At 45.3% G+C, this 25,145-nt stretch overlaps 1 protein-coding gene across 2 annotated transcripts in view; it reads right to left on the reverse strand.

Moving 5' to 3' along the window:
- The window catches only part of TRMT11 (tRNA methyltransferase 11 homolog), a 907,372-nt gene that overhangs the window by 863,448 nt on the left and 18,779 nt on the right, over positions 1 to 25,145 (reverse strand). For both annotated transcript variants that reach the window (XM_069607505.1, XM_069607506.1), the window contains exon 2: positions 168 to 233. In XM_069607505.1, coding sequence (XP_069463606.1) covers positions 168 to 233 — 66 coding nt within the window. The remainder of the gene's footprint in view (positions 1 to 167; positions 234 to 25,145) is intronic.

A 25,145-nucleotide genomic window follows, 5' to 3' on the forward strand; every position in this document is an offset into this window, starting at 1 on the left:
ATTCGTAGTCTTATGTTTTATTGTTTATCGCACATGAGGAAATCTATGTGGACATTACAGGAATATATTGATGTCAATATTACAATTTCATCTATTTGTCAGTCTGGAATCACAACAGCATAAGCAAACTCAAGTTGTGAATGAAAGTAAGATTCTTTACTACTTACCTTTCCAGGATTGTCCTGCTGACTGTTGAATTGCCCACCATAAAGAGAGAGTAAGGACTTTATTTCCTACAATGAAAATAATGTGCAACAAACAAGATCAATATAAAATAGGTTACCGAAACAACAATTATGTCATCATTTAAATTGATAGTTTTGAAGGATTGGAATTTAACTTTCTAATAATTGACAGTCATTTACTAATCACAGCGCCTCATCTTGTGTCAATCTGCTCAGAACTTAGAAAATCAACATTTTGATGAAAATATATCAAATTCGTAAAATAGCAGGGCCGTGGTCTGGGCCCATGTAGGCTAGACATGCCCTACTGTGGCTCCTGCAGGGATCCTGAAGACTGATCCAGATACTCCAGACAGACGTTTGCTTGTAGTTCCAAGCAGAAAAACAGCTGTGACACACCCAAGTCTGCAGTCAGGTGAAATTTAGAGGAGAAACGGAGCCTGGGGAGCCAGTACTGCTGAAGTTTGGTCGTGGTGAAGGAGGCACCAAGATGGCTGTGAGCGTGTGCCTGGGAAGGGCTCTGATGGAATAGCTGTGTGTAGCGAAGCAGCAGATAGACCTGGCATGAACCCCAGGGCAGGCAGAGCGATGCCCCTTTAGTGATGGGCCACCTGGTAGGTGCTGAGCACCCGACGGAGGGATGCACTGCCTCGGCTGCGTGCTGAGGAAAACAGGAGCAGAAGGAGCGGAGAACGCGCGGAGGACAACTGAGGTGCCTGCTGCTACGGATCACAACCAAACAGTGCCGAGGCGCAGCGCCGGTCAAATGATGGTGAGGGAGAAGCCACAGGTGCACAGGAAGACCGAAGTAAGCAGGAGAAGGCAGCAATAGCAGGCGGCAGAGCTGCAAGTATGCCGTCGAGGACTGCGGTTGTGAAGAACATATTACGAAGCAAGGCTGGATAGCAGAGCAGGCAGAGCACCTGAGAGATTTGAACATTGCCCGATATGTTCCCGATAACCTGCATCTGATAACATTTGGAGCAGCACTGTAGCACTCCAACTGGGCAGAAACTGCGGGATACACTGCCTGAGGTGTCCTGCAGTAGAATCCCATTGAAGACGCGAATGGTTGCGCATACTGAAAAGTGAGGCAACAGCTACCCCTCCAGACAGTGTACAGGAGGCACCACCCCCTGGTGCGGACTCTACACAAAAAAAGTCACGTGCATGCTGGCCTTACGGGCTAATCGGTAAGCGCAGAAGCTACAACTAAGGAGGACACTCTGGAATAACTCTGCAGGGATTCGCGTTTAGCGGATGAAACCTGTGGGCGGCCTAGGATAGATTGAGTAGGGGAGTGCCATAAAGTAACAAGCACCCAAGAACTTTGTGGTAGTTGGCAGCGATGCCCCCCAATAAGCAGAAGGGGTGGATTATGGATTCCTTCTCCGTGCAGACAAAGTTTAAAAGCGGTGACACCTGAGACGGAAACAACAAGTGAGGAGGCTCGGGAGCCGCAGCAATCTAAGATATTCGTGGCGATCCAGGTTCTGAAAAACGTCATTGGAGGGTAAAATTGAGGCAATAGGCATAGATTTACAGCTCCTACGCCAGGATGTCCACTCATTGGCAGAAAGGGTTTAGACTACAGAGACAACCCTGAAAGAATTAGTCCCCGCTGTAGCAGACCACATGGAGAAACTGCGTAAGTTGGAGACCAGGAATGCCTCATTGTAAGCTAGAATTGAAGAGGCTGAAGGGAGATCCTGCAGAAATAATGTTAGGCTACTGGACTACCAGAGAGAATCGAGGACTGAGATACGACATACTATGTCGAAACACTTCTATTACAGTCAATTGGACCCAAGAAACTGTCCCAGGGCTTTGCAGTGGAGAGGGTGCATAGGTCCCTACAACAGAAGCCCTCACCGGGTTCCCATCCTAGACCAGTAATAGTGAGAATATTGAATTTCAGAGATCGCGAGGTCGTGTTATGCTTTGATAGAAGGCGGAACCATTAAAAGGGGAGATGCAGCAGTTGCCATATAACCAGACTATACTCCTTTGGACCAGCAAAGACAGAACAACTTCATCCCTGTTAAGGCACAGCTTCGTAGCATAGGAATTAAATACATGCTTATGTTCCCGGCACGACTGAAGATCCTATATGGTCGGAAGGCACATTTTCTTGAAACCCGAGTAGCGGCATATACGTGGCTGGACCATAACAACCTGGGTGACAAAGAGGATGAGGGTGCTCTGGGCGCAGCTCCAAGTGACAGTGGCGGATATTGTTGATGGACCCCTGGCAGAGCAAGGAACTTGACAGAGAAGCAGCCTACAGACTAGAATCGGCCGTATTGGGATGCAGAATTGTGATGCAGCATTGCTGCGAGTGGTGGAACTATGGACTTATACTATATAATGGACACAAGGCTGCAGTTGCAATCCTGTTTTGGTGAACAGGGACAAGCAATGACGCCACTATGCGGTGTTAGGACAAACGCAAACCAGGAGTTTATCTAGGCCAGCTGGTTGCTGGCACAGGACCAGCTTCCCAATGGCTTGGAGAAGCCTAGGATGTACATGCCAGCCCAAACGGGACTACACTGTTGGGCATTGTCCCCCCCCCCCCCCGAAGGTTGCAGGGTTGTTGTGTTGGTTGTTTCGAGCTCAGAAGGATACGAATGGTGCAGTTTAACTTGTGGGAAGTGGAGAACATAACCAGTGCTGGTGGTGTGGCCGGCAGGGGGTGGGCGGATCACAAAAGATAAGAGTGAGGCAGTGGGAATCAATGCCTACGCTACTGGATGGAGAGACAGGTCGGTATGGTAGATGGGAGGTGGCAGTTACATATCATTCCTCGATTAAACATTTTGTAATGGAATGTTAGAGGGTTGGGGTCATATGAAAAGGAATTGGGTGTGGTCTTATCTTAAGAGGAAACTGGTATCCATGAATCTATTGCAGGAGAATCGCTTCCAGATACCCAGGAGCTAATGGTGGCCAGGTGGGGTGAAATGAGATACGGCTCCACATACTCCCAGTTTGCAAGAAGGGTCCTCACACGGGTAGATGCAACGGTACCGTTACAAGTGTTAGAGGTTGTGACAGACAACGAGGGAAGGTAGGTTATCCCATATGGGCATATAGGCCAAAGGGAAGTCTGCATAGTAAATTCGTATTTTCCCAACACTCGATTTCCGGCGTATGTGAAGAACTTCAGTAGTAAGCTTGTTAGGAAGGACTTTATGCTCTTGTGCGGTGGAGATTTTAATTGTGTGCATGATGCCCTTTTGGATAGATCAGTGCCCCCGTGGGGAGGACCTTCTAATGCTACCATGGCCTTAAATGTTGTCCTAGAAGAACTGGAGCTAGTGGATGTTTGGTAGGAACTACATTCAGGAGTGGAGGGATATTTCTATTCAGCCCCGCATGGTGTATATACAAGGATTGACTATATGTATTTGTAGACCAGGAAAGTTTGGGAGACGTTATTTGTGCAGAATATACAGGCTGCACAGTGTCGAACCATTCTCCCTTGATGGTAATATGGGAGACTGATGGTCTAAGGCACGGGTGCACAACTTACGGCTCGCGGGCCAGTTGCGGCCCGCCATGCCATTTTGTCCGGCCCGCGAGGAACAAAGAATTTCCTAATAGAGGGTGGCCCGCAAGCAGCATCGGCCGTCCTCCATTACGAAAGTCTTTGTTGTCTTCCGGGCCGGACAAAACACTGGCCCTCATTGGTTCAGTGCACACGCACCACATCGCTCATACGAGCCACGTATTGCTGGCACCAATGGAGTGCCAGCAATACGGCTGGCGTGGCCAGTAAGGCTTGATGCCGGAAGGCATTTCAGCCTTGCCACGCCCACGCCAGCCATAGTGCCAGAAGCCTCACCAGCGTTCCAGTACGTCTGGCAAGTACATGGGGGGGCTGCATGTTTGTGTGTGTGTCTCGGGTCTGTCCTGACTGTTTTTTGTTTTTGTATGTATGTTGAGATGCAGGGGTGGGAGGGTTTCAGGTCTGTATGGGTGTTTGTATTTGTCCGTCTGTGCAGTGAATGTTGAGATGGGGAGTAGGGGGTAGGGGGTGTTGGGTCTGTATGGGTGCATAGTTTATTGGTGTATGCTTGCGTGTGTGTGTGCTGGGGTGGGTTGGGGGGGGTTCGGGTCTGTATGGATGCATAGTGTACTGGTGAGTGTGCTTGTGAGTTTGTGTGCCGAGTTGGGGATGGGAGGTTCGGGTCTGTATGGGTGCATAGTGTACTGGTGTATGCTTGTGAGCCGAGTTGGGGGGGTGGGAGGTTCAGGTCTGTATGTATGGGTGCATGGGGTGGGGGCCATGGGAATAGTGTTTGGTTGGTGGGGGAGTGGGGGCCATGGGGCATGGCGTTTGCTTGACATGTGGGTGTCATGGGACATAGTGTTTGGTTGAGTGGTGGGGGCCATGGGGCATAGTGTTTGGTTGAGAGGTGGGGGCCATGGGGCATGGTGTTAGTTGGAGAGTGGGGGCCATGGGGCATACGGTTTGGTTGGGGGGCGTGGTGTTGGTTGGAGAGTGGGGACCATGGGGCATAGTGTTTGGTTGAGGGGTGGGTGTCATGGGGCATGGTGTTTGCTTGAGGGGTGGGGGCCATGGGGCATACTGTTTGGTTGGGGGCCATGGGCATAGTGTCGCACTCCAAGAGTGAACCCAATAATAAAGCTAAAAAACAGGCACAGTTAGGAGATGTACATCCTTTGCTTTTTGTGGAAACCTGACTCAACGAATTCCATACTCCTCTTGGGCAACCCAAACAGCAAAGTATAGCAGTCCAAAATAACGGAATGTCCAATCAAGGGTCAATAAAATATATATAATTTAATTAAACAGACGATATGCAATAACTAAATAGAAATAATCTATTTTTCTATTTGGTTATTTCTTACGCGCACCAGGCAGAATAAACTGCATTTGGGCAGAGAAGTTAACTAAAAATCGAGTTCTAGCTGTGATGGACTGTATACGCCCTTGATATTTAGAATTATTTAAATGAGGTGGTTTTAAGTTCTTTCCTGAAGCCTTCCAATGAAGTGCATGATCGTGTACCTATAGGTAGCTGGTTCCACAACTTTGGTCCAAACACAGAATACCTCCTGTCGCCTTTTGAGGTGCGTTTAGTCCTAGGGATGTCCACCAAGAGTTTATCTCCTGACCAAAGGTCTCTAGTTGGCTGGTAATGGTGGATTCTGGTATTGAGCTATCTGGGTGCGAGTGTGTAAAAACATTTGTACATAAGACACGCCACCTTAAATTTAATACGGTCCTCCACCATAAGCCAATGGTGTGCTTTCCGAGATGTAGAAACTTGTTCCCTTTTTCATTGGTGGGCAATTAGCCTGACTGCCGCATTCTGGGCCCTCTGGAGTCTCACCATCTGTTTCACTGGGATCCCGTCATCAGACTATTGCAATAGTCGAGATGGGAATTTACCAAAGCTCCTACAACCATACAATGATCTTGAGGTGCTAAAAAAGGGAGTACATTCCTAAGCATACGCAAGGAGTAGTACACTGCTTTTACTTTGGTCCCTACCTGGGCTTCGCTGGCCAGATTTTCTTGCCAGATACACCCAAGGTTTTTCACTTTCATTGAAAACGGGATGTCTTCACCCAGGATCTGCGGCGTTCTATTTATTTCTTCATTTCTGCTTTATCTCTGATCTAAATAATATTACTTCTGTTTTAGCTGCGTTAAGCTGCAGCTGGTTGCAAGGCATCCATTTTATTTATGTCTTGCATGCACCGGTCGATCCCTTCAAATGTCTCAAACAAATTATCTGTCTCCACGTAGATATGCGCGTCGTCAGCATATGAATGGAATCGTAGACCGCGTTTTCTCAAAATATCAAACAACTGTCAGATGTACAAGTTAAAGATCAGAGGTGAAAGCACTGAGCCTTGGGGGACTCCACATCTCAGATCTATTAGCTCCCAGTATCACCTGCTGGGTTCTGTCCGGTAGGAAGGAGTCAAACCAGTCCACCACTACTTTAGCAGCTCTCCCTATTTTTTCAATCCGTTGAAGGATGATCTTATGATCGATTGTGTCGAACGCCGTCGACAGGTCGAGCATCAGTAGCATCGTAGCGCTTGCTGTCTGCAGCTTCCAACAGGTCGTCCTGGACTGCCAATAAGGCAGTCTCTGTCCCATGATTTGGGCAGAACCCCGATTGATAATCATCTAAGATGTCTTTACGGTCTACAAATTGCTGGAATTGGTTGCAAACAATTTTTTCCAGGATTTTAGTGGGCCAGCATAGGTTGGCCACAGGGTGGTAGTTTTTCAACACCATAGGGTCTAAGTTGGGCTTCTTCAACAGGGGTTTTACCAATGTTCCCTTGAGTGAGCATGGGGCATAGCACTCTGTTACGGATTTATTAACAAAGGTGGTTATAAATGGAGTAAGGTTAGCTGCCAAGCGAATGGCAGTACACGCTGGCATAGGGAAAGCCAGGTCCTTTGTGGGTTTTAATTGGAGTATTAGGGCTTGTACTGCTTCCTTATCAATGGGTTGGAAGCAGAAACTCTCCCCTTTTTCCTGGTTTTCCACCACTTCTAGCTCTTCTCTAGGTTCTTCCCACTCTTCAGCAATCATCACTTCGTTAATACTCTTTTGGATGTCCACAATTTTTTTTTCAAAAAAACCATTGAACTTGTTAGCCTGCTCCTGTGAGTCGGCAGTGGGTGCTGCCATACGTTTAAGGTTCCTAAACCTTGTCACCTCATCAAATAAAGCTTTAGCTTGATTACCTGCCAGCTTGATTTCTTCTTGAAGGAAATCCTTTTTTGCCACAAACAGGGCCTTTTTATATTCCTTTAGGCGGGCTCTCGCCTTCTCAGCATCTTTGTCTAGTTTAGAAGACTTCCAAAGTCTCTTGGCCTGGCGCACCCATTTACGCATCAGGCCCAATGTTGGGCAAAACCAAGATTTTGATTTTTTTGTAATCTTAAATAAATGATAACAATGGAAAATGTGTAGTACAAATTGAAATACCAATAAAAATTGTACACCTCAAAAACGTATTCTTTGATGATATGTTTAATAATAATTGGGGATTGAAAAAGCCTCCTGCCATGCCACGCCCCGCCTTCCGCCCCACCCACATTAAATTTTCAGCCCACTATAGCCATCATGTAAGGTACTTTCACCCCTCTGTCAAAATCAGTTCTGCACCCCTGGTCTAAGGCCTCCGGTCCCAACTTGGCTTTTCCCTGTAATGGCGCTAGAAGATAAGATTTTTGCAGACTCATTATGCAAAATCATTGACCAGTACTTGGAAGTAAATGTTGGAAGTGTGAGCAGTTGGGGTGTGATCCGAGAGGCTCTGAAGGTGGTGGTGAGGCAAGACGATGTCTAAGGCAGGGAGATCCGTAGACAATTGAGGAGGGAAATAGAGTTACTGGAGAATGAGGTTGCGAGACTAGAATCTCAGGCCCCAGAGACTGGTAATTTGGTGTGTACAATTGTGGAAGTGCGCATTAAATGTGAGAAGGCCTGGGGCAGGTTGTCGAAATGTGATTATGAGGCAAAGCTGAAACAGACACAAAGAGCAAGATAAATCTGGGAGAATGTTGGTTTGGCTATGTAAGCGAGAACAACCTAGGACAGTGGCAACATTGATCCGAGATGAGAGTGTGGTCCTGTGGAGGTCTCAGACAGTTATAAATGATATTTTTTAAAGATTTGTATACAAAGCTATATATCCGTGAGCTACCTGTGCCTCTGGGAGAGATTGATGCAGCTCTACAGCAGATGAGCCTCCCGCGCATGTCAGAAGAGCAGGTCATGCAATGATCAGCCTATTTTGGTGGAGGAGGTGAAGGGTAAAATTGGGGCGCAAGCTTCAGGTAAGGCCCCAGGCGGGGATGGATTGCCATCAGAATATTACAAGGCTTATAGCCCACTGCTGTCAAAGCCGTTACTGCAGGTGTGCGAGGAGGCCTACGATAAAGGCATTCACCCACTGGGAATGAGGGAGACATTGGTGACGCTGATACTAAAGCCAGGGAAACCTCCGGAAAGCTGTGATTTGTATGGACCATTGACCTTAGTGAACTATGATGCTAAAATCCTCATGACTATATAGGCCTGCAGGTTGCACAGGGGGACATCTACTATAATACACCCAGATCAGACAGTATTTATCCCAGGCAGTAGTACGTCACTAAATCTATGCAGGTTACATGTGACAGACCGCACCAATGGGTGCCCAGAACATCTGCTGTTGGCTTCGCTGGATGCTGTGAAAGCCTTAGACTCAGTGTTTTGGGAGTGGATGTATGCGGTGCTAAAGAGATTTGGGGAGTTATTTATACGCTGGGTCAAATTGCTCTATACTAATCCGGTGGACAGGCTGAAATCTGGGAAGTGTATTTTGGGGTTGTGGGATATACAGCAGGGTACTCTGCAAGATGCCCATTGTTGCCAATGGTATACATATTGGCGTTAGAACCAATAGCGGTATATCCGAGACAAGAATATCGGGCTGCAGGCATACTGACCGACGCTAAGAGACACCTTATCTCGTATGCAGATGATGTTTTGTTGTATCCACGTGAACCAACACATAATCCCCCCCCACTATAATGGAAGTCCTGAATGATTTTGCAAGACTGACTGGGATCAAGTTAAGTAAAGAAAAATCTGGTCCATGTCCTCTGGCGGGACTTAGAGGGGAGGATGGGTTTGATCTTCTGGAGTTGTGGCTGATGAAATCAGAAATAAATTGGTTGAAATATCTAGGGGGTCGAGAGAACGCACAGCCCAAAGGACACTCATATATACATAATACAGTCAGAGCATTCGATGGGATACGGCGCTCCATGAAGTTCATGGCACGCTTGCCGTCATCACTTATGGTTAGGGTGACCATAATGAAGATGGTTATACTCCCAAGATTGTTATATGCATTCTCAAACGTTTGTCATTACATAGAACCATGTTTCTTCCGACAGCTGGAGGGGATCCTTATGATCCTGCTACAGCAGGTGGTGCAGCCGAGCAGACTCAAGGAATGTGTGTGGGCACCGGAGGCATGTACAAGTGCTCACTGTTTGTTGCTACAGCTGGGTAGGCGGCTATGGGTTAGGGTACTAAAGGTGACGCACTCATCACGCCCATATGCTTAGAACACTCCGGTGATGGCGTATGTCTGCACTAATCGAACAGACTTTGGGGAAGCCAGAGCTTAGGAAAGACACAGGATATACACATGGGGAGACAAGTTCAAGAATGAGCAGAGAGCCAGATGACCTTGTCAGGGAAGACGGCTAACCTGGAGGGCAATTCTTATGTTATAGGAGCGTTTGCAAAGTGTCTAGGCAGAACTGGGGTGGGCTGCCTGAGGAACCGGCCGAAGATGCGCTATTGACCTTATTATACCAACTGGAGGATGGAATCAAGCCGACCACCAGATTATATGAATGCATCAGAGAAATGAACAAAAATGTGCATGACAAACTGAGGGGCAAATAGGAAGTGGATGCTGGGGATGCAGATCACCGAGGTACAGTAGGAGCAGGCCTTGTCTTTTGTTAAATATGTGTCGCAAAAGGGGAGGTTTCGTTTAATACAACTTAATGTTCTGCATAGGGCATATATGGACCTTTGTAGAGTAGTTAATTTCCTACGAGAAACAGCTACTGCCTATCCGTGGACTAACTCAGAGGAAGTGGACCTGATACACATGCTCTGGCAATGTGTTAAGTATGAACAGACCTGCAGGGATGTGGGCGTTGTCAGGTTTGAGTGGACCCCACTGGAGTGCCTACTGGGTATATACCCAAGACCCTCTAAATACAAACATGTCTTGTAGTTTATGGATTTAGCCTGTATATTAGTGAAAAGATGTGTGGCCATGTCCTGGAAGTGTAAACAAGGTCTTATATATAAGCAATGGCAGGGGAATCTGAATGCAGGAGTATGGCAGGGACAAGGGCATAGGCAGGCGCTAGACGAGGGGAGGACGATGAGCAGTCAGACCAATTTGCAGCATGGCAGAGCCTGTTGCTTGCAATGTTCCGACCCTCAGATGAAACACCACCCTGAACTATGTGTAGAGCCATATGATGGGCATTTATAAATTACTATACGTGCCTGCAATATGGATGGATGTTCCTTCGTTCGTTACACTGGCAAAAAACACGCATGAACTGACTCAAATTCGATCCATAATCCCTGGGGTGTAGATTAGCCATTTGGGTGTTTGAGCTTGTGTGCATTAGTTTAAGTTGTTACTGTTTGTAATTAGGTAAAGTTTTGTGGGTACACAGAATTATTGCCGTTGAAATATGTCAATAAGATTGTAAATGTCAACTACATGTTATTTTATGTTAGGTTTTCAATATTTCTGTACCATAAACATTTGAAAAAGTAATGCAGAGGTTTAAAAAAAAGAAAAAAAAAATCTGTAAAACAGCAACTGTCACAGATGTCCTCAAGAACACACACATTCCCAAAGACAGTTCAAAGGTTTTTATTTAGATTGTCAGTAGAGGGTCAGTTTAAGAGGCTTCCCTCTCTACCTAACCTAGTCTCTCCAACCAACGCGTCCCTAAACCCAAGGCTAGCTACTAGTGATTGGTAATCCCTACCATCTAAAAACTGCCTAGCTCACAGTGACGTTCTAAAGGCAAATCCTTATCAGTCTAAACTCCCCCAGGGAACAATCTGTGGGATGGGGGTGCTAGGGTTTCTACTAAGGTAATTGAACTACCACCAACACTGCTACTACTCCCACCACCGTTATTCCCACCACCTGCACAATACAGCTACTCCCACCACCATTCCACCCAGCCCTTCAGTCTCCTTCCTTTTGCTCCCTCAGTCACCCTGCCACTCACTCCTATCCCATAACAAATCCAATGACGCATACACCCACTCAAACCCAAGTGCCACTTACGCTCAACCAATACATCACCTTGGACACTTTGCATACAACACTTTTATGCTCCTCTGCACCATCCTTCATCCAGCTGGTCTCTTGATCTGTCTCGACATAACCTGAACAACCCATAACTTCCTGCTTCCTGGGTCTCCTTTCATCATGCTGCCTGATCCTCGATGAGTTACAATGTCCAAGTCCGTGGGAGGGCCTCCTTCCCACCCGTGATTTTTGGTCTGACCTGCCCCTGTACAGGTGAGCATATGGTCTATAGGAGGGATATTGAGGCTCTTTGTGTGCGTGTGCAGCTATGCAGCAATCCTACAAAGGATTTCCTGGGCTATTTGCACATCTTTCTGCCTCAAGGCATGTTAGTTCGTGTAGTTCCCTGCAAAAAACAGATATAAACTGAACAGAATTGCACGAAACAGGTATAGGGTGAATGACAGTATTACTCTGCACAATCCACTGTCCCCCATCTCTGATAGGACGTTTCAACCCTGGTAGGCATCTCACTCCAAACCGAGAGGGGTCTCCATCTTCCCTTGATAGGGTCGGGATGCTGTGCCTGTCACACAACATAATTAAAACAAGTGTACACATTAAAAACCATTACCATTAACTCTAAAACAGAGAGGACACAATAATAGCCTTACCTGATTAATTTATACACTTTTAACAGAGACAGGCAGACAAGTACAGTATAGATTTATATAAAATATGTATTAAAATGACAGCCAACGGTTCATTGCCCAAGAAGTAGCCCCGAATACCAGAGCAGTTAAAATATCCATACTGATGAGAAAATCAAATTCACATGTTAGGAGCCTATTTTCTAGGAAATTAACATGGCATTGGCAACTAAAAACTACACAAATGCCAGTCGAGAATACCAGCAGAGCAAGAGAGCTTTTTTTAGTTAATTTAATATTACCCTTAGGAGAAAGCCAAAAATGGCATACAAGGGTATGAAGTAGCTTTTGGATGGGATTGAGCCATTAGTAGGTGTTCAAAATGAGCCAGCTATTAGATCAACAAAAGTGTTCGAATAATAATTGGTTAATAAAAATCTGATATTTATATAGCACTTTTGACAGTGTTTTACCTAGAAAACAAATTCATAAAAACAATGAATATTCAAATTTAGATGGTACTCCGTTAGCGACCTAAAACGGATGAAAGCAAGTGGACCTTGCTAGGATTTGAACATACAACTTGCAGATGGGACATCTCAGCAGAGCACACATCTTGCTGGGCTATCTTACCACCTTAAACGAATGTGGGGAACCCCCGCAGTACAGGTTGTACCCTCAGACTAAAGATACAGTAATTTACAGGTCTGTAAACATATCGTAAAATGACATTTCTATTTTGTGGTAAAAAAAATTTTTTTGCAAGTCCATTTTCTTCAAACTCATATAAGGCAGGCAGTGTTGGCCAATGCATTTCGGACTTACTACTCCATCATTAGGGCACAACTCAGTAAATAACAAAAGTCTATGAATAATGTGCAAACAGGTCATAAGCACATGTCATTGATCAAAGCCCTGTTGAACATGTATGTCAATAGTTGAAAGTACAAGTATGCTCTAAATATACTATCCCAAATCATGGTACTATTATTATTCCTAATTGTGTAACAGAAATGCACACATCAAGTATACTATCTTCCAGCCCTACAGATAAGGGGTGCATCAGTCACTTTCACTCACTAGAAATAGGCAAATACTCCCAAAAAAGAAAATTAGGGATTAAAAATACTCCCAACAAAAAATACACAACAGATACATAGTAACCAGCACCCTGCTCTCCCCCAAAAAGCTGTGCGGATAAAGTGGTTTACATAGAGCCACAGGACGAAAGTACTGTTATTGCTGGAAAAATATAGATTTTAATGTGCACGATCAAGGGTCAAAGAAATATTTAGTACAAACACATTTATGTTTTAAAGTTAAAATATGTTTACTCGCTTAGAAAATACTCCCATCAGGAACAAAACTCTCACTCCCGAAAAAAATCATTTTACTGAAGACTTTAAAAAGTAGATATTAAAATACTCTCACTTCAATCTGGAGCACTACCCTCTTCTGAATTTTGCATTAAAATGCAATCCATACTTCTGTTATGGAACATCGAACTTCAACTGACCTCACATCATGTGTATATTACTTTTTTGTACTGTTAAATATGCTAGAACAATTGAATATTCAGTATTTCACAAGCAAGATATGGGAATAAGCTTTTTTTAATTATTCAAATTAAACATTAATCAGGACTTCTAACAATTGAATGTAGTTGCAACTCGATTGTTCAAAAAGACATGAGCTGGCGGTGGTCAGCACACCTATTCTTTGTAGTGGGGTTACTTTTTTGGGTATCCTTGTACATTTTTAGTTCATGTCTGGAGGTGGAATTGTACTTCCGATCGCAACTGCAATGATACGGCTTGCAATAACGTTGCTACATCTTGTACGCAAGGAGGTCAACGCAAACCTGAGTACACACAGAAAACGGTGAACCAAGCCTTAAGAATTTTCGGTGTTCAACCCAAACATAGCTATGCATATAGTTGCTCAACATGAACTTGTGCTGACTTTTGGTAAGTGATTAACCTATTTCACATTTGCATCATGGTTATGCGTGGTGTCAATAATGCAAGGCGTCATATGCCAAATTATTAAAGAAAATGTATTCAAACATGCCTCACTACCCTTACTCTTCTGAGGATTTCCCTGCCTAACCAAAGAGAAGGGGAACCACTAACACAGGATAACTGACCCTCACACCAAGCAACAAATACACAAAGAAAGTGTAAGGCAATGTAAAATTACATGAACAATATTCACAGTTTCTGAATAACCCAATATTCTGGGTGATTTCCCTTCCCCAGAATTCAAAGTCGGGTCTGCTGATGTTCAACCAAAGAAAGAAATGTCTCAAATCTGTTCTTGATAGTTCAAAGTCATTGTAAAAGCAAATCTCTTCTTGAGGAAATATTCACTTTCACCAAATAGCACCAATGGTAATCCCATCCCAACTTCATTCACTATGGGAACAGTTACCTTTGTCTCACAGTACTCCCCTTTGTTTGGTCTACAATATTACATCCACCGACAACCAGATATAGCACCACAGTTTCAGTACTTTGGACTACTACAACAGCTTCAGTGATTTGTACTTTTAGACAAGCTTCAACACGATATACTTCAAAGTACTTCAACAACTTAATTAGACAAGGCACTCTTCTGAAAAACTTTCTTCAAAAAGTGGCAGCCTCTCTTGTCTGTCTGCTATAACAACAAGAAAGAAAAGTAGTGTCCAATATTCAAGGATTCTCCCATCCCATGCACACCAATAGTACTGAGAAGGATCTCAGTCAACACTTAAACGGTTTCTGTACAAACTTAAATATGCTTTGTTCGGTTTACACAATTTAACACCTAGGGATTGCACTGATCATAGTCCGGTTTTAATGTGAGAAGTAAAGCACAATTCGTGCTTCAAATGATCATAAAAATTATACAAGTAATAGTGATGATTTCAACGCGTTTCGGGATATCAATCCCTTCATTAGGAGCAGAATTTGTTGCTTATGTGGTTGGTTGTACTTCAGACTATGACCTTCCAACATCTACAAATAAGTAAATAATACAGAGTCAAACATTAATTCAATAAGACTGCCCACGAGTTCAAAAGTAACTGTTCATCACTCTAAACCTTCTGCATGGAAAGATGTTACATCACCTTGATCTAGTTGACTGAAGCATTGGGTTCTAATATTACTCATGGGGAAGGTACGCTCGAGGTTAAGGTCACTTGCTCTATGAGCCTGGCATCCACATATGGTAATTAGTATTAAGTGGTAATTAGTCTATCAAGCTGAGGAAGCCGTATTGGAGAAGGTCTAAACGTGTTAGACTGCCTAGCTATTGCTGTAGACCACCCGTTAGGAGGGGCACTTTAACTGGGTGTCTTCTAAAGATGGCAGTCTAGGTACTGCATGTTGTAGGTTAATCTAGAAGACATGTTTAGTTTATGATTAGCTAACTTCCACTTTAAAGCTGGTGGGCCTAGTAAAACATACAGAAGAGCACATGTTTATAACAGTTCATCTGAGTTAACCCAATTCCAAAAAGACGTGTAAATGAAAAATCTGTGGTTTGAATCACTGTTTGAACAAGCGATCTAGACAGAGACAGAAAAGATATTGTTACAATCTCTCTCTCGCTGAGTACTTTAAAAAAAAAGGGTTTGCTTACTTACATTGGTGAGGGCAGGATCGCAGGTGCAGCCAGGAGCAAACCGCGATCCAAAATGGGCGTTCTAGTTATGTATGTAATGACATGCACGTGATTACGTCATGAACGTGAAGTTAAGTAAACAAATGCACGAGAGAGATTTGGTCATTTCCTAGCTACCATCAACGGCAGTATAACTATATAATCTTGAATCTAGCTGCTCTGACCATCTGCACCTGGATACAGTTGAGTGTCTTGGAGCGTGATATAAATAAATCAAAATAGAATGCATTAATGTATTGGAAAAGGGGTGGAATGGGGATGAACTAAAAACAGGGAGCTCATGAACTATCCCATAAGCATATCTGTGGATACACCTAATTCATAAGTGTATAAGGAAGTTTAATGTCAATATGCTACAGCAATTGGGGATTTGGGTGGATGAGGTGGCAAGTCACACCAAGGACCAGGGATCTGACTATCTTTAAACTACAATTTCAAGTCGATCAATTCACTTTTAGTTCATAACAAATTGTTATAATAGTAAGACATATATACGTTTAAGTATCAGTCACATACATCAATATTGAGCAAACATGTACAGAAAATTGCTAGTTCACAAAGAATTCTTAGTGGGTTAAGTATCAGTCGAATACAACAGTTGTTGAATAATCATGTACATAGCAATAGATCATTCCAAGTGAATACATGTCAATGTGGGATCAGGTAGTAATTATTCTGTCATCTCTTAATCCAAATACATGAGTATCAATATAACCAATTCTCTTATTGTTTAGATGGTGTGTATGAGACAGGAGTGTCCCAGAGTATTGGACACTACTTTTCTTTCTTATTGTGTAGTGGCGACTTTCTGTGCCAGGGTCGCTTTGTTTCTCCCGTGCACCCTGAACCTATATAGACTGCTTTACTTTTGAATTAACATTTCTTGATCTATTTAAGAAGGTGTGCATTTCAGTCAATCACTGTCCCAGTTTGCTATAATAACAACCTCAGTTTACCTTTCAGACTCGCTTCTCTGTCTTCCACAGTCTCTGGCACTAGAGGTTGTGTCAGCTTCAAAATAGTATTTACAAGCAGCGTTTCCATTCTCCAACTTTATCTGCACCTTTCTGCCAGTTATCATCCCAATTAGTTACTGAGAAGCCTTTATGCCACTCTTAGCTTAAGGTAGTACTAGCACACTTGTATCTTAAGCCAATAAATGGTTATAAACTTCATAGTACAGTTAGATTGTGTCTTAACTCTGGTAAAGGTTGGTTTCAGTGTGACTATAAGGAGACTCTTGGCATGGGTAATGCTCGTATTCTTCGTCAACTATTATATACTTTAACTTCTTTATATGAAAGGTATGGCATGTTAGAATAAAGGATAGAATTCAGTCTTTCTTTCAAAATCAGAATTAGGGACACACGAACACTTCTTGATCTAGTTTTTAGGGTTTAAATATTGGTATTTAATTGTATTCCCGTGTGAAAAAGGAGAGAGTTCAGGCTTCCTTTGGGAATCACAACTAGGCACACCCAACCATTCTCTGATGTAGTTATCACAAGTTAAAGATGCTAACTCTTGTATTGTCGAAATTAGGTAATGGTCCTAGCAGCGTTCCCTCTCCTCAATTAGGGAGATGCGATCAGTCCTTCAAGCAATAACAGTCTTCAAATAGAACAATGGATTCTAGCGACGTTAGCTTCTCACATGAATAAAAAGCAACATTTCACATTATACGCGAGTGCTACATTTCCATTGTTCATGGGATTTTAGATGCAACAAACAACTTCTACTGGCTTAAAGTCTTACAGGGTGCAGGATACTGTTGCTGGCAATGCTTACGCAATGTGTTAGAATGCTGTGCTTCACTCGTCGGCTTCTCACACTTTCTCTGCGGGACACCCTGCTTTCCAGACTTCTGCCACAAATTCTACTGCTGCTGGCTTGCTGGGGACCCACGCCCTTCCCCTGAAAAGGTGTCGCCGGTCCAGCCACATGTTTTGGGAGCGCTTTTCACTCCTGAGACCCACGGCTTCATAATTCCTTCTTGCCTCAGTCTCCTGCACGTCCACAGCTCAGCAACCATGGCAATCAGGTTCACATGTGGAAATACCTTTCTCCCCTGCATGTCTTCCGTTGCGCAGCCTCGGCACTTCAGAATTGGGGGAACAGGGCCCTCTCAGAACAAGGTGGTCAAATCTGCAGTCTCCACCTTCTGGCGCCCCTCACTCTCCAGCTTCTGCTTGGTCTTCCAGCCTTGTGCCTTCTTCCTTCTGCTACTAGGACTACAGCACCCATTCCAGTTAGAGTTCCAGCTCCTTCCACTCCTAAATGCCTGCAGCTCACAGGGCCTTTTATGCCTCCCAGATTCCGTCACATATCGGCAGTTAGTATGCAGTTGTAGTAGTCAGGCAATCAAGCCTATCAGCCCTCTTCCTCGGCCAAGTACTTCTAGGATTATGGGACTTTTAGTCCCTTCAACAAAGTTAGCTTTTTCAGTCAGTCAATCTGTGTATTCGGATTCAAAAATCCATCAAACACATAAAAGAAACATCACACAAAAGCACATATAATCAAAAAACCAAAACATAATGCACCACATCAAAAGTCACTGAAGAGAAGGAAGGGTGGACCAAAGGGCCCCCATCTCCTTCAAACTATCACCCACAGCATGGGACTGACCACCGGAGAGCCTGTCCTGAATCGACCCAGTGGAGGAAGGTTAGACCCAGACAAAGGAGTGGGCCTCATAGTCTACCTCATGAGGCACTCAAAGCCCAAGTGAAACAAAGGGCCAATTAGAATCCCGCTCCTGGGCGTCCATCCAGCCCCCCCCCCACTTTTTCCCCAGGACCTATTTTGCCACTCTCCAGTCCCAAAAGGCAAGTTCCACAATGTCATAGGACTGTTTACCCAAGCTTGGCACTCTGCGGCATACCGCCATGGCTCCCCTGGACACAAAACCACATCCTCTTACGGTCCGCAACCAGTGTAGGCTTTTAAAAGGGCATCCCTGGACTACTGCATAATCCCTTTCCAGTTTGGGTACCCCGTGAAGATACACAATTGCAGGTCTTGGCCACCCTTGATCATAGGACTGGGAGGTACCCCCTCTGCCCCGTGGAAAGTAGGCTCTTTTCTCCCCTAGACTAGTGCATTTGGGTCCTGTTTGACTTGGGGCACAAACCACCAGAGGGGTAAGCGTTGCATTGGGTTCCGACACCCCATTAGACTCCCTTAACTTGACACTACTTACACCAAGGTTTTTGGCATTGGCCTAAATTCCCCAAGCACCGGGCTAAGAAATGTAGTTTTTAGTTCTATGGTCGCTGTTCTCAAGGGGGCCCGTTCCCTAGGGTGTACCAAAAGTGGGTCACTGGGCCCCTTGCACGCAGTTAAAATGTTGAAGGGCTCCCTCTACCTCTGCTCCCTCCCCTGAGTGTCTATGAGGACAGAGCAGATTTCTAATTTCTGCCAACTCGGCCAACACTAGGTTGCACTTGCACCCCCTCGATGTATGGTCATCCCCAACTGGGGCGGGGGGCAGTGTAACGCTCACCTGATTCTCGCAGAGGCGCCGGTCTTAACTGGGCGACTACCGTATCTTCAAAGGTGATGTGTAGCACCCGGTTGGCTCTTTGGGCTGGACCTCTGTGCACTGTATGCCTGACGTGTAGAGTAAGATGTCTTAGGTAAGTGAATGCCGAGCTCTCCATCTGCCTCGGGGCAGGGTGCTGTAACCAGTTTCTTCACTGGATAGGTAGCGCAGGCCTCTTGACTTCAGAGGACTGCTGTCCGTCGTTTACTGCACGAACGGTAAGTTTCGAGTCATTCAAATGTCTTTAAAGTCTTTAGTAATGATGTCTCTTGTTTTGCAGGGTTCCGGCGATGGCGGATGACGGGCTGAAGTGAGTTGAAGATGGAGCCTGTGTGATGAATAGAAGCGCCTGGAAGCACGTAAGTAAGCGCTTGTTGCCTGCTTCACTATGCGCTCTGTCTTTTTATTTTGCAGGTACGAGTTCGGAGCGGCTGCAGGGTGCCGGAATACCCACTGGATTAGATGTGGAAAGGAGTAATGGCACGTGAGTATTAAAGTTCCCCAATGTCTTTAAACGCACCTTGTTTTGTCTTTCAGATGCCGGAATGCAGTGTGAAGACCTCCGGAGCGCACGAAGAGTAGGTAAGCCTTTGCCTTTCAGATGCCGGAATGCTAACCTGTTCTTTCTTGTCTTTATAGGTGTTGCTGAAGACTGGATTCAGGATGGTAAGCCTTTGCCTTTCAGATGCCGGAATGCTAACCTGTTCTTTCTTGTCTTTATAGGTGTTGCTGAAGACTGGATTCAGGATGGTAAGCCTTTTTCCTTAGGCCCTGGACCGGATGCAGAAGACACGATGAGCGTTCTGCTGCAGAGGTTGCAGAATAACGCAAAGCAAGATTCATCCACCGGGTGTGGTTTAAATAGCCTCCTGTAGTGCTTAGGTGTCTCCTTCCACAGCCACGCCTAAGTAAGAAAAGAGTTCCTGGTAAGAAAAGAGTTCCTGCCTTCCAGAAGAGTTCCAGTGTTCTGAATCTAGGGAGTGGCTCCAGCCCCACCCAACAGGAAAAGTAGTTCCAAACAGAAGAGGATCAGAGGCTCAACTGGCAGGCAAGTAAGCAGCATGGTCTGCTGAAGGTAAGTCCACCCAAGCATTATGAGCCCGGCGCTTCCAGCGCTGGGACTGGGCATATTTATGAGCCTGGTGCCACTGGCGCCAGGACTGGGTCCAAAAGGTCCCAATTGGGACTGGTTGGCACTCGGAACCTGGGTTATGGATATGCTTCCAAGGGAGTTGGGAAAACCCTGACCTTTTGGAAGCAGAGATCATGACAGGCAGTTGATAGCCATGAGATGGTTTCATAACGGTGTGGCTTAGGGGCCCTGAGTGGGGATAGGCGAAGAAAGGAACTGGCCGATGAGCTCGTCGATGACAAGGGCTCAGTCCAGGTGCTTCGGGAGGAGGAGGAGGGAAGATGAAGCATGGGGGCGTTGGTGGATGGTCTGCCCTCATTGCGTGAGAGGTCAAGAGTAGGGGTTATAACGCTTACCTTGACTCCTTGGGAGCGTAATGCCTTCCTTGCCTGTGGACCCGTTGCTGGAGCACCTTTGGGATTCCTTTCCCGTGTGACATCAATAGAACTTCTATAATTCCCTTTTAATGTTATGTTGTGAGGTGAAACTGTATGCCCCTGCTGATCCCTCCCTTCTCACCTGTGTCTTTGTTTTAGGGAGCTCTCCATCCTGAATACAACAGGGGTGCATTGAAAATGAAGGAACTTAACGTGGGAGGCTGAGGGGACTGAGAGTTCCTTGCTTAAGCCATGTCCTTGTTCCAAGATTTATCTGGGTTAAATATCTGAGTTAAGTCTTTAGTCTCTTAAGATTGGGAGATCTCTCTTTCGAATATCTTTTCCCCTTTCTATTGCAGATTCTTTGAATCTGAAGAGGTTAATGGCTGCAGATGACTGTGGCGTTAACGAGGGATGAAGGAACGCCAACTAGCATAAGTTCATCTCAGCGGAGAGACGGTAATCTTTTAGACAAGCGCAGCTGTAATGGAGCGGTGAAAATGTGAAGAATCTTCAGGTAAGTTAACTTATTTAAACATCCTTTTTCTTAGATTAAACTAGTTCATTGGATAATTAAATACCTTTTGTATGCAGGGTTCCGGAATGCTGAGGCAAATTCCTTTGGACGCTGCAGAGACTGACGAGGTACATCAGGGCGAGACGCTGCGGCTGCGAACGGTGAGCGTTCTTTTTGAACTGCCGCGGCTGTGAGGGAGCTCCTGACAGGAATTACTGCGGTGATGAACAAACTCTTCTGACTGATGAAATTCTGTGGAAAATGTTTAGGTTTGGCAAGTATTTCAGATAACTATGAACTCCTGTTTCTCTCTGAAAACGAATGTCTCTAATCTTTTACTCGACAGGGTTCTGTGGAGATCTGCGCCGGTAGCATTACCCGCTGTCAGCGGTGAAGACACGAAGCAAACGCACAACCGGAGGTGGGGCTTAAGAAGCTCCCATCGCTATAACAATGGAGCGTACAGCAAGTTTTCTCCACGGATCTAGCGGCAGCCATGTTTGAAGTACAGAAACCACTGAAGTGCTATAAAGTCTATGAGCGCATAAACAATGAATGATGCAAGTGCCTTTTCTGCCAGGCTTGAAGCCAGCTTAGACCTGCTGACTGAGACTGTGGACCTTGCTTCCCCTGTGTGCCTAAATGGTGGCTGTGTTGGCTTTCTAGAATCATGACAGTTTCCCCCCACTCCTCACCCAAGGATGAACCCTCCCGTCCTGGCTTGTTAGGGTGGTTTTGGTGAATCTTCTGAAGTAACTTGGGAGCATGAATGTTTGAGTTAGGTTCCCAAGTTCTGTCCTGGGGGTCAAACCCTTTCCAATCTAACAGGTAGAATAATTTTCATTTAACAATCTTGGAACATAAGATTTCTCTTACTAAAAATTCTGGTCATGGTGGTGGTGGTGGTGGTGGTTGCAATCTGGTCCCTGGATAACAAAGAAACATGGAATACCGGATGAATTCACATGCAAGATGGCAGGTTACATTTTACTGCTACTGGGTTGACAATGGTTTCTACAGAGAATGGACCCAGAAATCTAGGTTGGAACTTAAGTGGGCCTTTAAGTGCAATATGTTTAGAAGACAACCAGACCTGGTCACCCACCTTGCACTCGAGAGTTTCTTCGAAGTCTACCTGCACATTTCTTTTGGCTTTCCTTCGCTACAGACAAATGTTGTAGAACTACTTTCTGTACTCTGGTAATGTTATCATGAACATTATGTACTGGTGGCATATTTGATGATTCTGTGGAATCGAAAATAGAGGTCCGAGAATGAGAGCCATTTAGTATGTAGAAAGGAGTGTAACCTGTGGAAGAGTGTTCGCAGATATTATAGGCATACTCTGCTACCCAAAGGACATCAACCCAGGAACTGTCTATCTGGTGGCGAAGACATCAGAGGTATTGTTTGAGAGTCGGATTAGTTCGCTCCGTTTGACCATCAGTTTGTGGGTGGCGACTAGTAGATGAGCACACTTCAACGTTCCCCAACTCACATTTTCTCCAAAATTGGGATACAAATTGGCTCCCCATATCGGAAATCACTGTAAAAGGAAATCCATGAAGGCGTACGATTTGTTCCAAAAACAACTTAGCTAATACTGAGGCAGTAGGAAGCCCTTTAAGGGCAATGAAATGCACCATTTTAGAGACCAAGTCCACCACCACCAGGATTGTATTATAACCCGAACAAGGGGGTAGCTCTGTAATGAAGTCGATCGAAATGTTATGCCATGGTGCAGGTGGAACAGGCAGTGGTTGAAGTAGTCCTGCTGGTCTCTTCTTCTAACTTTTGTTTTGAGCACAGATGCCACAGGTTTGAATGAATTCTATGATATCCTTACGCCATGTTGGCCACCAGAAATACCTTTTAATTTTGGCCATGGTCTTAGAGTTTCCAGCGTGGCCTTCCACCGTGGCTCCATGGTAATCTGCCATAATTTTCTTTTGTAACTCCCGATTTGGGAGTTAAAGCCTACCTTGGAAATAAGGCAACCCTTCTTGAATGCAAAACTCTGGTCCTTTTGACTTCCAAGTTCTGAAGTAGTCATGTTAAGGAGAATTTGTATCTTGGGTCTCTTCTCCATCACCAATCCTTGACAAGGCATCCGCTTTGCCATTTCGTATCCCTGGTCGATAAGTGATAAAATCATATTCCATGAAAAATAACCCCCAACGTAGTTGTGTCGAGATGACTGAGCCTTGGCATTGCGTAAGTATTGCAGGTTTCGGTGGTCTGTGAAAACTGACAGTATGCCAGGCTCCTAATAAATGGGGTGTCTCTTCTTTGAAGGCATATTTTATAGCAAGCAGTTCCTTATCTGTGATGCTGTAATTTGATTCTGTTGTTGAAAACTTCTTGGACCAGAAGGCCACTGGATACAGTTGTCCGGACTTGACGTCTTTCTGGGATAAACGGCCCCCATAGCAGCACTGGATGAATCAGTTTCCACTACAAATGGTAGCTCAGTTTGTGGGTGACTTAGTATGGGAGCAGTGGTAAATTTTCTTTTTAATGTCTGAAAGGCCTCTTCTGCTTCCTTGGTCCAGGAGAACATCTTGTGCTTTCTCAGTAGCGAAGTTATTGGAGGAACTGTGAAAATCCTGCAATGAAGCGTCTGTAAAAATTTGCAAATCCTAAAAAAACTCTGGACTCCTTTCATCACGGCGGAAGAGGTAGGAGACACGATCTGCTCCTTGAAAAACACGTCCCCGGGGCCGGACGGGCTCTCAACACAATTCTACAAGAAGTTTGCTCATATCCTGGTGCCACACCTGGTGAACCTATTCAACTCGTTCCTGGAGACGGGCTTCACTACAGCCTCCATGGAGGAGTCGGCAACAATCCTCATCCCGAAGCCAGGAAAAGACAACGCACAATGTTCATCATACAGAGCCATCACTCTACTAAAACAATGATGCCAAGGTATTTGCAAAAATCCTGGCAAAAGATTAGCCCCGATCCTCCCAGACCTCATCCACCCGGACCAGACAGGTTTCATCCCGGGCCGGAACACCCAGGTCAACACCCGAAGAACCATAAACATTATCGAGTCTGCAAACAGGATGGGTACAGAGCTGGTTGCTCTCTCTTTGGACGCACACAAAGCGTTCGAGATGTTGGACTCGGGCTATATAAGAGAAACCCTACACCACTACGGATTCGGGCTGAATTTCGTAAAATGGGCACTAGCGAACTATCAACATCTGTACACCCATCTGAAACTGAACGGGGCCAATCAGACAAAGTCAACATCACCAGAAGCACCAGACAAGGATGCTCGTTCTCCCCTATTATGTTCGCGCTTTCCATGGAGCCTTTCGCCAGCAGTATTCGGCGCAATACGGCCATAAGCGGGCCTAGAACGTAAGGGAGAATCTTACAATACGGCCTTATACGTGGACAACGTGCTGCTAACGTTAACCCATGCAGAAGAATCCATGGCGGCCCTATGGCAAGAGCTGGAGGAGTTCAGGGAAGCCTCCGGGTTTTACTGTAAATACTGCGAAGTCCGCAGCAATGGGCACCAATATTCCAGAAAGGCTTAGGGTGGGACTGCAAGCAACATATCCAATACCTTGGGTCAAATCGCAGATAGGCTACCTGGGGGTCCAGATCCCTATCAAATCTGAATAAATATACAAAGCAAACTTCCCCCTACTGGTCAAAGACCTAAGAGGCGATCACGAGCGCTGGCGAAAGCAAGAAATGTCAGGGTTCGGCCGCATCACGGCACTGAAGAATAATTTAATCCCGAGGCTGCTCTATTGCTGCCTGGCACTTCCTATAAAACTTCGAAAGAAAGCTATAGACAAACTACAGGGAGACATCTTGAAATATGTCTGGACAGGCAAGAAATCGCATATTCCGAGGCGTATTATGCTCCAGGGCTCTACGATAAGGGTCGTGGGGGTCCCGGACTTGGCCAGGAAATTAGAAGAAGACCGATGTAAAGATCCGATCGAGGTTCTACCACACATGCAAGATCTCAGCTATGCCCCGGACTCAGACCCACTGCCTGCGACAATGAATACAGTGACAAGCTGGAAAAAGGCAGCACGCCTATGGAAGTGCAGGAGAGTGATGGGCCCGTTCACGCCTAGCTGGGACCACCCAGACTTTTCCCCCGGTATGGCCTCAAACAACTTCGCCAGATGGCGGGAGGGCGGGCTGAGAACTATGGCAGACTTCTTCGAGAACGGCACCCCGTT

The sequence above is a fragment of the Ambystoma mexicanum genome, chromosome 4q, assembly GCF_040938575.1.
Source record: "Ambystoma mexicanum isolate Mex_15411 chromosome 4q, UKY_AmexF1_1, whole genome shotgun sequence".
Taxonomy (NCBI): domain Eukaryota; kingdom Metazoa; phylum Chordata; class Amphibia; order Caudata; family Ambystomatidae; genus Ambystoma; species Ambystoma mexicanum.